This window comes from Giraffa tippelskirchi, chromosome 3, assembly GCF_054371585.1.
Source record: "Giraffa tippelskirchi isolate mGirTip1 chromosome 3, T2T-mGirTip1v1.2.pri, whole genome shotgun sequence".
Lineage (NCBI taxonomy): Eukaryota > Metazoa > Chordata > Mammalia > Artiodactyla > Giraffidae > Giraffa > Giraffa tippelskirchi.
In genome coordinates, this window is record NC_137277.1 from 37381086 (window position 1) to 37398119 (window position 17034).

Genomic DNA, 17034 nt, shown 5'->3' on the forward strand with positions numbered 1-17034 from the left:
CCTCCTTGGAGCCTGGGTGGGAGCTGAGGAGGGAGGGAGGCAGACTTTGCAGCAGAGTCACTGAGGACGCCAGCAGGGAGCCTGCTGATGCTGAGATCCGAGCCTGGGTGGGGGATTGTCAGTGAAGGTTGTAAAACTGAAAGGCTCGTACCTTTCCCGACGTGAGCTCTTGGCACAAGTGTCAGATGTTAAATTGACTTGGTTTGGAAGCCGGAAGATGCTGGCTCGGGACTTAGGGAGTGCTGATGGATTTTCTGTTATTGGCACTGACAGCATTGGGCCAAGAATCCGACTTCAGGGGCTGTAGTCGCTTAAGTCCCTTTGGTCCCTCAGCCAGGGCTGAGGCGTGGAGTGTGGCTCTGTGCAAGGGCTGGGCTGGGTACCAAAGGCCATGTGCCTGCACCGCGTGTCGGCTCTGGGGTGGGAGACATCGATCAAGGCCAGATGGGGTTTACACATGGCACGATTGGGGTGGGGTGTGAAGCAGGACTGGTGAGACCTGCAGGCTGCCCAAAGAGCTTGGAGATCTGAGGCTGGAGACCCGAGATCTCCAGACTGGGCCAGATGCTATGGCCCTGGAAATGGCCCTGAGTGGCAGTAGGCTAGGGCTTTGGGCTGCTCCAAATCCTGGGGTCCACTAGCTTTGATGGGACTGTAACACGTGGCAGTGTAACTGAGTGGGGCTAGGAGACAGGCGGGTCCTGGCCATGATGGGGATGACAATGGTTATCAACAGTCCTAACCAGTATTCATCATTTATTCCATGCCAGTTTCTGTTCCAACTTCACATGGGTTGACCCATATAATCCTCTTGACAACCGTATGGGATAGGTGTTCTGAGTAACTGCATTCTGCAGGTGAGGAAACAGAAAGCTTAAGCATTCTGCCTGAAGTTACATAGCCAGGAAGGGGGAGAGCCAGGAATTGAACTCTGCCTAGTTCCACAGCCTTCTGGTGCTTTGAAGGGTGCAGGGCGTAGACTTCAATGAAAGCACATGGAGTTAAACACAAAGAAACATGCCCTCCATGGGCCCCCCCCCACCAGGAGCTGCCTTCCCTCTCCCCTGTGCTCTCAGCCCTCTTGAGATGCTTCCCTTGGAGATGGAGGGAGACAAAGCCTTTTTCCTACATGCTTTCCTCTTGCACCAGCACAGCCTTTGAAGTGGCTCTCTTCCATCTCCAGCATTTCCAAAGCCACTGCCAAGGGTGTCTTGGTGTCAGGGCTCATGAGACCCAATGCTGGGATCCGAGAAGACCATCTTGTTGATTCACAGACACCTGGACTGGGGCCCTCCTTCTTCCCCTCTCCCGTTGATGGGACCAGAGCCAGTAGAGGTGGTAAGGACACCTGCTTGCACAGCAGGGAAGCAAACCTCCCACTCTGGGCTTCCTTCACACCTGCGGTTCAGAGCGGCTCCCTGGAAAGACCCCCACTGTAATCAGAGGAACTCAACTGGTCCAGACCTGCTGGCCTCCCGGGTCAACAGATGTACAGGCATCTTCTTGTGTGCTGGGTGCTGGGTTGCAGCCTTCCCCCTGCTGGTCAGCTCTGATCCTCCCAGTACTCTGTGAAGGTGGATAGTCTGACCCCTGCTTGCTGCAGAGCCAGCGCAGGTTTGCAGGAGTGAGAGTTCTCACACACAAGCATGGAGGGACCGGCTTTACATCCCACTCTTATCTGTCTGTTAGTCGCTCAGTCATGCCCCACTCTTTGCAACCCCATGGACTGCAGCCCCCACCCCTGCCCCAGGCTCCTCGGTCCATGGGATTTTCCAGGCACGGATACAAGAGTGGTTTGCCATTTCCTTCTCATATATATATAAAATTTAACTAATTAAGTTATTTATCTTTAACTGTACTGGGTCTTCGTTGCTGTGTGCAGGCTTTCCCTAGTTGCGACAAGCAGGGGCTACTCTTCACTGTGGTTCGAGGCCTTCTCATTGCCGTGGCTTCTCTTGTTGCAGAGCACAGGCTCTAGGTGTGCAGGCTCCATAGTTGTGGCACACGGGCTTAGTTGCTCCACAGCATGTGGGATCTTCCTGGACCCGTGTCTCCTGCATTGGCAGGTGAGTTCTTAACCACTGGACCACAGGGAAGTCCCCCTACATCCCACTCTTGACCCCACGGCCCGTGCTTTACATGCTGCTGCCTCTCAGTGTGACATCGGAGGAGGAAGAGGACAAGCGGGTGGGCTGTTGAGGAGGAGGCAAGAAAAGAAACAAGAGGAAGGGAGCCGGCAGCGCCACAGCTGTGCGTCTTTGGTGCTTTAAATTATTTTCCATAGATAAGACGCTCACGTGGAACACAGTGAAAGGACACCCAAGGGTGTCCAGGGGAGTCTTCCTCTCACCCTCTGCGTCGTCCACTCTGTCCTTCCTTGGATGCAGGCGATGGGCCTAACCTCTCCCTTCCACTCTCAGAGAAATTCTATGAATATTCAGGCAGTTGTTCCTTTACAGAGTCAGGATGGCGTTACAAACCCCACAGATGGTGATGAGCCGCACGCCCTACCCTGCCCCGCTCTCCTTCCCTGTGTCTTACAGATTGCTCCAAATTGGCACAGGAAGTGCTTCCTCACTCTTCTATGCCATTACATGGATGTCCTATAATTTATTTAACCAACACCCCACCGTTAAGCATTTAGGTTGTTTCCAATCTTTTGCTTTTACAAACAAGGTTGCGATGGCTATCCTTATGGGGGGTAGTTCTGTGTTGGTGGTGGGTCTGCCGGACACAATTCCTAGGAGGGGCTAGGTCCTTGTTCTGTGAGTAAACTTTGCTGTACTGCCCTGGTCAAAGGCTGTATTCATTTTACGCAGCCCTCCCCACCCCAGCTCTGAGTGAGAGAGAAGCAAGGTACCCCTGAGACTCTGCTGTTGGAGAGGATGATTTCAAAGCCTCATCCCAGGTGGATGCCCTGGTATTTGGGGGCACCTTCCCTGGGGCAGCCCATAAGGGACCCTAACACAGAACTCGAAGCTTTTAAACTCTTCAACACCTATTTCCAGCCTTTCTTCAGATGTACTGACACAAATCCAGGTCGCTGCAGTCTCACATTGGAGCAAGTGCCAAAAGAGACCTGCAGGCTCTTGGTACCTTATGCCATTTTGCACCTTAACACTTCATACTTCTCCCCTTGAGATGCGTTTCATGGATGGGTTACCTGCTCAGCTCTGGGCAGCGATGCTGCGAATTATTCAGACAGAACAAGACTGAAGGGGCACCCAGGGTTCTCATAAATGGCCTTTGCCCTCCAGGCGTCAGGATCTGTGCTGACGGCTTGGCTCCTATCCTCACCTCCCCTGTATCATCGGATGCGGGGTGGGAGCTGTTTTCTTGGGTCCCATTGTTTAGATCCACAGAATGTTGCAGCTGTGAGGAGTAGTCACTATTTCCAGCTTTCAAGTTGAAAGCAGGTCTCGGCAGGACACATTTAGTGGGACAGGGGCCAAACGCATACGCTGACACTTACCGGGTGTGGGGGGGTGCCAATCCCCACTGAAGAGAGGCTAAGACAGGAAGCAGGGACTCTGGCATACATCAGAGTAAGGTCAGTGCCTGATGGAGATGAAGGAGACTGGGAGGAAGGCTTAGGGAAGAGGACTGCAACTTTTTGGAAGGGTTGTTAGTTGCTCAGTCTTGTCTGACTCTTTATGACCCCATGGACTGTAGTTTGCCAGGCTCCTCTGTCCATGGGATTTCCCAGGCAAGAATACTGGAGTGGGTATCTCCAGGGGACCTTCCCAACCCAGGGACTGAACCCAGGTCTCCTGCATTGCAGGCAGATTCTTTACTGTCTGAGCCACCAGGGAAGCCTTAGAACTAGCAGATGCTGGGCAGTGTCAAAAGGCAAACTACGGGTGTGAGGAATGCACATAAAACTAGGCAACAACTGAGCAAGGGTGAGGGGGTTGGGAAAGCAGCCAGCCTGCCCACCCAGTGTGCAGGGCTCCATGGCACCATGTGAAAGGTAGGGCGGGGACAGATTGCAATGGGCCTCAGAGGCCTGTCTCCAAGTCCAGATGTTTTTCAGTTGGTAAGAGGGAGCTATGGATGGTGTGGTGGGGAGAGGGCAGTATAGCTGGTGTGGGCTTCATAGCTGTGGGTAGGCTGCTCCCAGGTGGGAAGTGTTTGTGGATCCCTTTGGGAGGCAGTAGTCCTCAGAACCACCCCCAGAGATGCCTTGGCAATACTATGACCTAAGTTTGCCTGTGACCTGGCTCTGGAATTAGGGATTCCAGGTAGGGCAAGGATGATGCTACAGATGTGCTTGCAGGTAAAACCACCACCTATCTGAGACAGTGAGCCTTTGGTCCCCAGAATGTCTGTTCCTCCCTGTGGTCCTGCCCTGTGGTTGTGAATGTGACTTGGACTCAAGCCTTCTGGATGGTCCCCATCAGCTCTCAATGGGGGCTGGGCTGGGACTCCAATCTGACTCTATGGCAGGGTTGCTCATCCTTGCAACTGTTATCAGTTGGGTCAGATAACTTTGTGTGGGGATCTGTCTGTACATTGTAGGACATTTAGCATCCCTATACCCTGCTACAGACCAATAGCACCTCCACGCTTAGATGTGACAATCCAGACTGTCCCCAGACATAACCAGGGGTCCCCTGTGGTGCCCCCATTGAGAACCACTGTCCAGCAGACCACCTGGAACCTGTTGGCTCAGCCATGCCAAGACCCAGCTCACATTTGCCATGCATCTGAATACTGGTGATCGATTATCTTCTACAGGTATTTAGGGAGGATGAAGGAGGAAATTTCACCTCCAGCCCTGAGGTCTGGTGGATGCAGGACCAGTCAGAAGTTGAGCTGACCCAGGCCTGCAGAGGTCACAGTTCTATTTGTCGGAAGGGTTTTCTTTGTCCTCTCCTGGATGTGGAGGGTGAGGGAGAGAGGTGAATTTGGGGATTTCTGGCTGTACTTTCCAGCCTGGAGTGCCAAGCACTTCCTCTCCGGAAAGGCCAGCAGCAACCAAGGCTGCAGAGACGTCCCAGTGGCAGCTTCATCTCATCCTAACTTGGCTTCAAGACAAGCTCAGATATACTGCAATGTGGGAATGGTTACGTGATGCCACGGCCATACAGTGGACTATAATACAGCCATTGAAAATGTTTTCAAAGTCCTTTATGATGGAAATGCTCACAGAAGAATGTTAAATGGGGCACAGCTAAATCGGGGAGTGGGGGCTACAGGCTTAATTAGGGCTGACTGGGCAGGGGCACCAGGAGCAGCAGATGCCAGAGGTGGGGCACAAAAGCAGGAAAAGAGGGGGCGCCTTCCTTGTGCCATGCCCCAGTTTCAAGCACCATCTGAGGTTTATTTGTGGCTCCTGATAAAAATCTCTGCTGTTTTTTTTTTCTTTGCTAGTTAGTTACAATGGATTTGGGGAGCTCCCAGAGTGTAGTTTGACAAGGAAAGAACATTTTGGGCCACATCAGCATCTTAATGATCTGACTGTCTGCCAACAAGAGCAACTTGACCTATGTAAATGTGTTTTTAAACACAGTAAAATGATCTTGTCTAATTTTCTGAGATCGTGTTGGAGCTAGAAGAAAACCTGCTCATTCTCAGTCCTCCAGATCCTGTCACCTCCTTCATTTGGACAGAAGGTGAGAATGAGCTTAGCTGTTTGCAGTGCTGCCCATTCAGGTGAGGGGTCATTAATTTTGAAGCCCCATATTGGTGCACAAGTAGGCAGGCCCTTTATGGGAGTGTGTGTGCCACGGCAGGGCTGATGTGTGAAATACAGCACCATCTGTAAATAGGTTACTAACGTGTGAAGCTTCAGCTATTAAGCCTTGTGATCTGAGGCTTGTTCTCTCAGCAACTGCTAGTGGTTCTACTGAGAAAGGCATCGCAGGGAGAGGTGTTATCCTTTCCGCCTGCCCCCTTTTAGCCTCTTTTGGGGTGTGTGAGTTCTGCATACAGAGTAGTAACCACCTGGATGTTTTCCCATCGATGTATCTTCTGAGGTTTTTTTCCTTTGTCCATTTAATGGAGGTGCTAACCCAGCTGCCCGTGCGACGGAAAGGCACAGATTAACTCCGAGCTTGCTTGTTCTCTGCTGGGCGGTGGCCTGACCAAATCCCCTTGGATCTTGATAGATGCAGTCCATCCTGTGTGGCCCCATTCCCTCCACTGGGCATGAAATTTCATGTCTCTGCCAAGGATTGGGTCTGTAAGGGTCTGGGTTTTGTGAATTAGTACCTCTGTCTGCTGTCTGGGGCTCCAGTCTGTGGAGAGCCATTGCCCAAGGGGACGTTCCCTAGGGGACACTCTGACGTTTGCCCCAAGCTATCTTGAGGTGGCACCTTTGAGGCTGGAGACATGGAAGGGGACTAGTGAGTCAGTGCTTCCAGTGAAGAAGAGTGGATACAGAGAGATGGCCCAGCGCCCCCACCCCCACCCCATCTGTTAGCCTCCCCCAGACTCAGATCAACCAATCTGCCGAGAATCTACTCTCTGAAAGACACCTTAATAGTATGGTTGTTTCTGGAAGAACACAGTTTGAACTGCACTTGTCCACTGATACATAGATTTTTTTCAATGAAAAGGTACCACAGTTTACGTCATCAGCCACTGATTAAATCTGCGGACATAGAACCACAGATTTGAGGAGCCGAGGATTTTGTTATCAGCAGTGGGTTCTGGAACCCATTCCTTGCAGATACCAAGAGATGACTGTATTTCATTCCATCCTCAAATCCCCTTATAGCTGAAGAAGTCAAGACTCCATCCGTCTGAATTTAAACTCATACCAGAAGCCTTAATCATTAAGCTATGCCCCCCTTTTACAGATGATAAAAGCAAAGCTCACACTGCCCAACAGTTTGTTGACAGTCATGTAAATGGGATTCAAAGCCTGGGATTCCTGGGGCTTCCAAGTGGCACTAGTGGTAAAGAACATGCCTGCCGATGCAGGAGACATAAGAGACATGGGTTCTATCCCTGGGTCTGGAAGATCCCCTGGAGGAGGGCATGGCAAAGCCCTGGATTCCTTTTGACAAGCCTTGAACTGGGTCCACTTCCCATAACTGCCTCTCCAAACCACACAGCTCCGCACCTGCACTCAGGTCAGAGGAAAACATGCTTCAGTTCCAGGATCAGTGGGTTTACATTTGCCTGAAAACAAGAGTCAACCCCCTCACACCCCATCACCCTCCATGGGCATCTCCTCTCCTTTTTGTGTCTTGAATGTTACCCAATTCTGCCTCCGGAGGCAAGAGACTGGTCAAAGCCAACCTCCATGCTGGTTCACGGATTTCATCATAAATCTACCGCCTTCACATGTTTGCCTCCCAGAGGTCAAGTGTGGTGTGTGGCAAAGCACCAGACTAGGAGTCTGGAAGGCTGGCCTCTGCTCCCACTCACATACCCTGATGGTCTGAGGTTGTCATGGGCTTCCTTCGGCCTGCCTCCAAGCCTCAGTTTCCCCTTCTGAAACCTGAAGCTCTTGTCTCTGAAGTTTGCGGTGGTGCTGTGTAATCCTAGAGATCCTGAGAAAGGTACCTAGAGAGGAGCAAGGATGGAGGAGAGGAGATCTCAGAAGGATTGCTGCTCGAGGCCTCACTCCACACCTGGTGGAATATCCACTCCTTGACCCCTTGGCCATGGCCAAGCCTTTGCATATGGATCCCCACCCCACACAGGGATTCCCGGGTGGCGCAGTGGTAAAGAACCCACCTGCCAACGCAAGAGACACAAGAGACCTGGGTTCGATCCCTGGGTGCAGAAGATCCCCTGGAGGAGGAAATGGCAACCCATTCCAATATTCGTGCCTGGAGAATCCCATGGATAGAGGAGCCTGATCGGCTACAGTCTATAGAGTTGCAAAGAGTCAGACAGGACTGAGCATGCATGCATGTACACGCCCCACCACTTGGAGAGCCCGGCCCTGGCCATGTCATGACCTGGCTCCAGGCTGAATGCCCACCCACACCTCAGCCCCAGCCTGCACCTAAGCTCCCATCCTGGTCACCCAGCCTCAACCTGTAGAGGAAGTACCAGGATAAGAATGTATATCCCCCCCTACCCTCAGACACAGGCTGAGCCAGCTCCCTTTTGAACCCCTCATCTGTTTGAAACAACGCCACATCTGTGCTCCCATTTTTTCTGCCTTGCTTTTTTGGTTCATTTTCTCCTCTTCTTTCTCTCTGGGCATGCGTTCCCTCTGTCTCTCTGTCTCTGTCTCTTACTGGAGCTTGGGGTGGAGGTACAGGAAGCAAGGAGGTCGGCAGAGAGATAAGATTCATCAATATTTAATTTTTATGGAAATCCTGTCTTAGCAGTCCCCAAGGGGCTGAAAATTGTTCTGTGTTTTCAGAATCCAGTGATGTTGCTGAAGAGGTTATGTTGTAAATAAAACCACATTACTGTCTGCAGCTCTCCCGTTGCCCTGCAAACACCCGGAAACTTGACAGTTTAATCCACTCAAGGAAGCAAAAAGGTTCGGGTCACTGGTGGGGGCAGCCCAGGAATACAGGCTCCTGAGGCCTCAACATCCTCCAGGGAGGGAGACAGAGCTAGCCCAGCGAGCAGACTTTTTGGTTTTTTTACCATGTGGCTGAGATTCTTGTCTGAACAGGATTCACAGGATGGCAGAGCCCCCTGGGGTTCCTGTTGTCAGAGAGGGTTTGCTTAGATGGAGCAAACTTTCTTCTCTTTACTCATGCCCAGAGCACAAGTGACCAACAGAAGGCTCATGTCCAAGTGCATTGCCAACAACTTTGGGGGTAGTTGAGATCTGGAAAGGACGTTCATTCATTCATTCCTTGGTTCCTCCATCCAACACTCATTAAGCATCCACCATGTTGTTAATACTGTTCTAAGTACTGAAAATGCAGCAAAGCACACCAGACACTCAAAAATCTCAGCTTACATTCTCGTGGGTAGAGGCAGACAGTGCGTGTGTGTGTTAGTCATTCAGTTGTGTCTGACTCTTTGTGATCCCATGTGTAGCCTTGCCAGCCTCCTCTGTCCATGGAATTCTCCAGGCAAGAATACTGGAGTGGGTAGCCATTCCCTTCTCCAGGGGACCTTCCTGACCCAGGAATTGAACCTGAGTCTCCCACATTGAAGACAGAGTCTTCACCATCTGAGCCACCAGGGAAACCCCAAAGACAGATAGTAAACCAGGTAAAATAAGTGAAATAGTATATTGAATGATGACAAGCGCTGTGGAGAAGAAGAAAGCGGAAACCTTACGTCCTTATGTATTTTCCCGTGGGGAATGAAGATGTGTATCCACTGAAATTCTTGTCCAGGAATGTTTATAGCAGCAAGATTCGTAATAGGTAAAACTGGAAGCAGCCCAGGGGTCCATCAAGTGAATGAATCCACAAACTGTTATGTCCACACACAGAATAATACTCAGTGATATAAAGGAACAATCTACCGCCAGATAAAACAACATGCGTGGACTTAACAAATATTTTTTTCTGAAAGGAACCAGACTCACAAACATATGCGCTGAGGGATTCTATTTATAGGCCATTCTAGAATAGATAAAACTCATCTGTGGTGATGGAAATCAGACTAGGAGGAGGGAGGGAGAGATGAGTGGGAAGGGGCTGAGGAAACTAGTGGGAGGGAGGTGGGTCCTGATAACCATTCATCAAACAGACTGGGTGGTACATCAAGGTCAGAGCATTCTTCTTTTTTTTTTTCATTGACAAACTTTTATTTTTAGTATTTACCGTTGATTTCTTTTTCAATTGGAGTATAATTGCCTTACCGTGCTGTGTTAATTTCTGCTGCACAACAACATGGATCAGCTATATGTATACATATATCCCCTCCCTCTTGAACCTCCTTCCCACCCCACTCCCATTCCACCGCTCTAGGCCATCACAGAGCACAGAGCTGAGCCCCCTGTGCTATAGGACTTCCCACTAACTATCTGTTTAACACATGATAGTGTATATATGTCAATGCTACTCTTTCAAATCATGATGGACCTACTTACAGGGCAGGAATAGAGACACAGATGCAGAGAAAGGACTTGTGGACATGGGGCGGGGTGGGAGAAGGAGAGGGTAGGATGAACTGAGAGAAGGTCAGAGCATTCTGCTGAGGCAAGTTACATGCATGAAACAAAAGCAGACACCACAGGGAGGGGTTATGGCATGTCTCAGTGATGGCAGGAGGGATTTGCAACTTGAAACGGGGTGGCCCTGGAAGGCCTCACAGGAGAGGTCTTACAGAAAGCGAGGGAGAAAACCGTGAGGGTATCTGGGAAAGGACAGTCCAGGCAGAGGGCACAGGAAGTGAGCTGCTTGGCTGCCATAACTGAGTTCCACAGACTGCCAAGTGGCTTAAACGATGGAAATTTATTTTCTCTGAGTTCTGAAGGCTAGAAGGCCAAGATCAAGGTGTTGGCAGAGTTGACATCTTCCGAGCCCTGTCTCTCTGGCCTGCCGATGGCCTTTATTTCCCTGTGTCATCACTCCGTCTGTGTGTGTCTGGGTCCTAATCCCTTCTTATAACGACATCAGTCAGACTGGATGGGGGCCCACCCTAATGGCCCCATTTTAACTTCATTGCCTCTTGAAGGGCCCTGTCTCCACATCCAGTCATATTCTGAAGTATTGGGGGTGAGGGCATCAATATGGGAAGTTTAGAGGACACGATCCAGCCAGTGTCTGTAGAAGAGCAGGAACACAGATGCAGAGAGTGGTGTGCACTCTGCTGCCATGTGGTACCCAGGCTGCTGGTTTCCGCCTCTCGCTGTGATGAAAGTGTCAGTCTGGGACGAGGTGGGATGAGGGCTTTGCAGGAGAGGATGAATGGCAGTGGGAGAGGCCGGAGGTCGCAGTTCTGGTGATGGCTTTTCACTAACTCACAGCATCAGGAGAGCTGGCTTCCAGAAAGCCAGCAGCCTTCTGATTGAGGGTCAGGACATAGATTCGCTTTCTGTTGAAAAATGACACGGGGCCCTCAGGGCGTGTGGAGTCTAGTCACAGATACTTATGGGGCTTGTCAGGCTATTGTCCACTCTCTGCAAGCCCAGCGGCCCCAGGTGCTGGGGCTGGATGTCACTGCAGCTCTGACAGCTGTGGCCAAGGGTGTCCTGGTTCCGGGGTTAGGGCCCTGTTGGGGCCACTGAGTCCTCAAAGCGGTTCTTTTCTTTATGTGACTGATCAAGAGAAATGGGACAGATGAAACTATTTGCAGGGCAGGAATAGAGATGCAGACGTAGAGAACGGACTTGTGGATACAGCGGGGGAAGATGGGGGTGGGACGAATTGGGAGATGGGGATTGACATATATACAATACCATGTGTAAAACAGATAGCTAGTGGGAGCTTGTTATAAAGCACAGGAAGCTCCGCTTGGTGCTCTGTGATGACCTAGATGGGTGGGATGGAGTGTGGGAAGGAGGAAGGTCCAAGAGGGAGGGGTATGTATATACATGTAGCAGGTTCGCTTTGTTGTACAGCAGAAACTAACACAACATTGTAAAGCAATCACATTCCAAAAAAAAAGAAAATGACTAAGGACCACAAGTGCTACTTGGAAGAGGGTCTTCCAACCTTTGCCTGATCCTGAGCTTTCGGGGCCTTGGAGGGGGAGCCAAAGTGGGAATTTTAGGAACCAGACTCTCACATGCTCTGAGTGTCCAGAAGGTGGTCTGCGGCCTACCTCTATGATGAAAGTTCTTAAGAGCTAGGAGTAGGCGAGCACCTACTATATGCTGGGTCCTTTTTATGCATCATCTTCCCTCCATCTCCCTACACTTTATGGCATTAATATTATTGCCCTCTGATGACCCATGAGAAAACCGAAACTTGAATGGGCCCGGTTACTGGCCCAAGGTCACATAGATACTCAACTGTAGCCCTGGGATTTGAGTCCAGGTCTGTTGGATTGCAAACATGGTGTTTTCTCTCCTACCTGGTGCCTCCTCCTCGCTGGTGCCCCTGGACGTGAACTCGTGGACACCCAGAGTGACTGCTTGCCCCCAGCCTCCCATCCAGGAAAAAATCCTCAACTCATGTCTCGTCCAGAAAAAGCATGGGGGGATAGATGTCCGAGTCACATTGGTCGTTGTGGTGGATCAGAGGGAGAGAAATGAGATCCTCTGACTCTTCCAGGCAGGACAACTCAAGGAATGTGTCCATTTTACAGATGGAGAAGCTAAGGTTTCAAAAAGGGAGGTGATTTGCTTACAATCTCAGAATGTTGAAGAGCTTTTCTAATGCACGAGGGAGCACTGAATTCTGGAAGCAGGCTGTGTGAGTGTGTGTGTGTGTGTGTGTGTGTGTGTGTGCAGGGGTGTGTAAGAATAGTCAAAGCATCCTGTCTCCTGTCCCCATGTGGCAGGCACCCTAAGAAGGAGATGTGGGCCTGGCTCCCCGTGAAATTCTGGGCACATTCTCTCAGAGGCAAAGCCTCCCCTGAGGCTTGACAGAGGAGGTGGGAGATGGGGAGGGGCCTTCATGGGGGCTGCAAGGCACCTGAGGGAACAACCCCCCCTGTTTCCAGGACAACACCCTCCACTGCAGGCAACCTGCCCTCCCCTTTTCCCCTAAGGGACTGCCCCACTCCCAGGCTCCGTATCACCCTCCCAGGCTGGGACACCATCCATTGTCTTTTCTGAGTGTTGAGATCCTTGGCTCTGCCAAGCCACGCTCAGAAAACGCTATTGATTTTCCTTTATTTATTTATTTATGAAATTTTTGCTGTGGGCAAAAAATAAAAAGGTTTGTTCAGCGTTTCCCCGAGCAGTGAGAAGTTTTCTCTGCCCACTGCCTCCTTTGCACACACTCAATAGACTCTTCTCATCTCTCTGCCTGGGGGAGGGGCAGGGACTCAAATCGCTCATTGTTTGCAAGAGGCATCAGAGAAGCAGCGTGGAAATGGGGCTGAGTGTCCTGGTACGTGGTGCCCCGTACACAGTAGGTGTTCAAGTAATAGGTGTGGGAGAGATGGGTGGAAGAATTGTTGAGCGAGCCTTGGCTGATGCCCACAGAGGGAAGGAGGCAGAGGATGGCCCATTCCTCTGTGAGAATACCTACTGTGTGCCAGGCCCAGTGTTGGGCAATTTGGACCTTTCTCATCTAGTTTTTGGGCTTCCCAGGTGGCTCAGTGGGTAAAGAATCCGCCTGCAATGCAAGAGACTCAGGAGATTCAGGTTCAATCCCTGGGTTGGGAAAATCCCCTGGAAGGGGGAATGGCGACCCACTCCAGTATTCTTGCCTGGAGAAATCTCATGGACAGAGGACCCTGGCAGGCTACAGTCCATAGTGTTGCAGAGGCGAACACGACTGAATCTACTGAGCACACACACACATCTAGTTTTTACAACGGATGTGCAAGGTGGGTTTTATTACCTTTGTTCAATGGTGACATTCAGAGAGGTTCAAGGTTATCCAGACTGTGAACCTGAATTCACATTCAGGCTTTCCGGAGACTAGCGCCCCAGCTGTCACCACTGTATGGTGGGTGCAGCCTCCTCTCCAGAGGGAACCAAAAAAATGTATGTAAAAGACTTCCCGGTGGGAGTTCCCTGGTGGTCCAGTGGCTAAGACTCCATGCTCCCAATGCAGGAGGCCCAGGTTCAATCCCTGGTCAGGGAACTAGATCCCACATGCTGCAACTAAAGATCCCACATATGGCAACTAAGACCCGGTGCAGCCAAATACATAAATATTAAAAAATAAATAAAGACTGCGAGGAGCGACTTGTCCTTCTCCTAACTCTGGTAGATTTCAGGAAATCCCCATCGAGTGGATCAGCTCAGAGCAATCAAGGCCTGCCCTTGTCCACCCCTCCCGTCCTGAAGAGATGCTGTGTGGGAAACTGTCATCCACCCTGCCCACCACCCCAAAGCAGGACTGCAGAAACAGGGGTTAGGTTGTCTCTTTCCTGGGAGGGCTGGCAGGAGTTCCACAGTCTGTTGGTTAAAGATGCTGAGTACCTCACTGAGCTGCCCTTGGGTGGGCTTCCCTGTCCCATTCTCACCCTTGCACACATGCGTTCCTGTGACTCCCTGACCTGGAGTGCCGTTCCCTCCCTGGCACTCCTGACGTCTCCAAGATCTCAGATCCAGTCTCCCCACTGGAGTTACCCCTCCTAGAAGCATCCTTTGCACTCTGGTGTTAACCATAGGCTTGTCACTGGCCAGCAGTGAGCTGCTGGAGGGCAGAGTCCCTTCTTGTTGAGCTTTGTCTCCCCGGGTTTGGGCTCAGTGCCTGGCCTTGGAAGGATGGACAGACACCCATGTTGATCCCAAGCAGCTGGCAGGACATCTGCAGAGATCGCCCTAGTGCCTGAGCAGTGGGGGCATGGCCCCTGCTTTCACCATTCACTGGAGACACATCTCTTTTTCTCCTCCCCGGCAGGAGTTCCCCTTGGCCATCCTCCGGGGCTGGGAGTGCTACTGCGCTTACTCCACCCCCCAGTTCAACCTGCGGGATGCGGTGGACAGTTCGCTGTGTGACCAGGAGTCTGAGGCCCAGAGGCTGGCGGAGTACTGCGAGGTCTACCAGACCCCTGTGCAGGGTGAGTTCTGCCCCAGAGGTAAACTGGCATGCAGGGCTCTCCTTCTGTACTTGGTCTGGGAGTTTGGACTGAGTATATGGTCCTGGGATGGGGAAGACATCTTGGTGGGTGGTCCTATCTTGGGATAATGTGAACGGGGAGGCCTCCGCCATCCCTGGAGGCTGGACAGAGGTTGCAGGGATCGGTGTGAAGAGCACCTGACTTTTATCTGAATCTGGGGATGAAGGTGGTTTGAGGAAGAGCAGACAGGCAGGGTCCAGAGGGATAACATGGCAAGGTGGTGGGGCTGGGTGACATGGGAGCCCAGTGGCTGCTGGGACATCCCTGAGCCAGCCCGCACCTGGGGACCGGTGAGTCACCCAGGCTGTGCCCAGACCCCAGCATCTTCCTTGTCTGAGAAGCAGGTCTGCCTCAGCTGACCGTAGGGGCTGATAAGAAGAGCAGGTGGGGAAGGTCATTGTCACCTTTATCAAACACCTACGGTGACCCAGCACAGCCCTGGGGTTTTGGGAGACTTTCACCTGAGAGTTCCATGTGCCCCTGACACAGCCCTGGAGGGCCTCCCAGAAAGAGGGGTCACAGAGACTAACACCGGAAGTTCTGAATCCTGATTCCTTGCTGCTCTACCTGGTGTGTGACATTGTTCTGCCTGGCCACGACCCCCAACCCACCTCCCCTGCAGAGTCTGGAATGATCTGAGCTGGGCCAGGAGGGTTTGGCTGTGACCACTTGAAAGACAAGGTGGGGCACCCACAGGGCACTGATTCCCACTAGACTCGTCCAGTGGGAGGTCTCTCATCACTGGGGCTCTCTCTGGCCAGCCACAGACCCGTGCAGCCAAGGTCCAGGTGGCAAATCCCTTCCCATCTTTGAGCCTCAGTTTTCCCATTCCATTAAATGGGAGGCTTGGGTCTGCACTTCCTGCCAAGAGGAGTTGGGCAGTGAGTCTGGGAGTCACAGTGGAAATGGGGAACCCTGAGATGACTTCTGGACTTTCAGACACTCGATGCACAGACCGGAGGTTCCTGCCCACCAAATCCAAGGTGTTTGTGGCTCTGTCGAGCTTCCCCGGAGCTGGGAACACATGGGCGCGGCACCTCATTGAGCATGCCACTGGCTTCTATACAGGGAGCTACTACTTCGACGGAACACTCTACAACAAAGGTGAGCGAGGGCTGCCGGGAAGGGAGGAGGCAGCTCTCAGGCCCAGACCCCCGCCTCTGCAGCCCAGGTCCTCCTTGGAGCACCAGAGCTGTGCTTCTCACTCCTGAGCATGTGTCAGCATCACTTTGTGTGTGCATGCTCAGTTGCTAAGTCACATCCGACTCTGCGACCCCAGGGACTGTTGCCTGCCAGGCCTCTCTGTCCATGGAATTTTCCAGGCAAGAATACTGGAGTGGGTAGCCATTTCCTCCTCCAGGGTATCTTCCCAACCCAGGGATTGAACTGGCATTCGATCCTATATCTCCTCATTGGCAGGCAGATTCTGTACCACTGAGCCACCTGGGAAGCCCTAAGCAATACCATGATGGCTTATTAATTCAACACAGATTCCTGGTTTGTACCCACCCCACCACCAAGAGAGTATGACTTGATTAATCTGAGATGGGGCCTAGGAACTGGCATTTCTAACAAGCTCCTGTGTGATGCTGAAGCAGTCAGCTCTAGGACCACACTTTGAGAGGAAATTCACAAGATCTGTTCTGGATTCAAAGGGAAAGCCTAGTTGCTTAGATTCCCTCTCAATAAACATTTTTAAATTTTTCCTTAATTTTTACAGCCCTCAATAATTAGGGGAAACTGATTTCATCTGTTCATTTTTATTTTTTCTGAGGTAAATGTAGCTTATCAAAATACTGTTTCTTAAAACTAGGTCCAAAAATCTTCAAGAGTTTAATGATTTCTAATATTTCTCTTGTAGAAATAAGGGGCCTCATTATGTCAAGTAAATGAACTTTAAAACGGCTCAAATCTGTGCACTGTTTAAGACTAAGCACCTCAGATAAGCCAAATGGGATACATATTTGGTGAAATAGATTTCTCTGTTGTCAGGTGTTACAACAGTTTCTCTGGGATTCTTAGCTCAGAGTTTGGTTTAGGAAAAGAGGATCCTATCAGTAACATCCTAGAGAAAATAGAAAGTTCCTAAGGTTCTGTGATTACCCACAGCAGTCTTGATCTGGTTGGTAAAAAAGCCAAGGGTGTTCATATAACCCAGTCTCATCATAGTTGGGAGTCTTTTTAAAAATTTTTTTTGAAATCATGTTTATTTATTAGTATTATGTAGCACAAAGCTTGATGGTTAGTTTTCTTTTTATGTATTTATTTATTTGTTTATTTTTGGTCGTACTGGGTCTTTGTTGTTGCACACTAGTGGCAAGCAGGGGCTACTCTCTATTTGTGGTGCAAGGACTTCTTATCGCAGTGGCTTCTCTTGTTGCAGGGCACAGGCTCTAGGGCACTCAGGCTCAGTGGTTGTGGCTCAAGGGCTTAGTTGCTCCACGGCACTTGGAATCTTCCCAAACT

General features: G+C 51.0%; 1 protein-coding gene and 1 non-coding gene across 4 annotated transcripts in view; both read left to right on the forward strand.

Moving 5' to 3' along the window:
- The window catches only part of WSCD1 (WSC domain containing 1), a 46527-nt gene that overhangs the window by 21365 nt on the left and 8128 nt on the right, over window positions 1-17034 (forward strand). For 2 of the 3 annotated variants that reach the window (XM_081575817.1, XM_081575816.1), the window contains exons 6-7: window positions 14349-14508; window positions 15508-15672. In XM_081575817.1, coding sequence (XP_081431943.1) covers window positions 14349-14508; window positions 15508-15672 — 325 coding nt within the window. Of the gene's footprint in view, window positions 1-1964; window positions 2067-14348; window positions 14509-15507; window positions 15673-17034 lie in introns of all 3 variants that reach the window. The other variant, XM_081575815.1, reaches the window with a different exon arrangement.
- On the forward strand, window positions 13511-13583 carry TRNAW-CCA (transfer RNA tryptophan (anticodon CCA)). The gene has a single exon. It is a non-coding gene; the product is annotated as a tRNA-Trp (tRNA).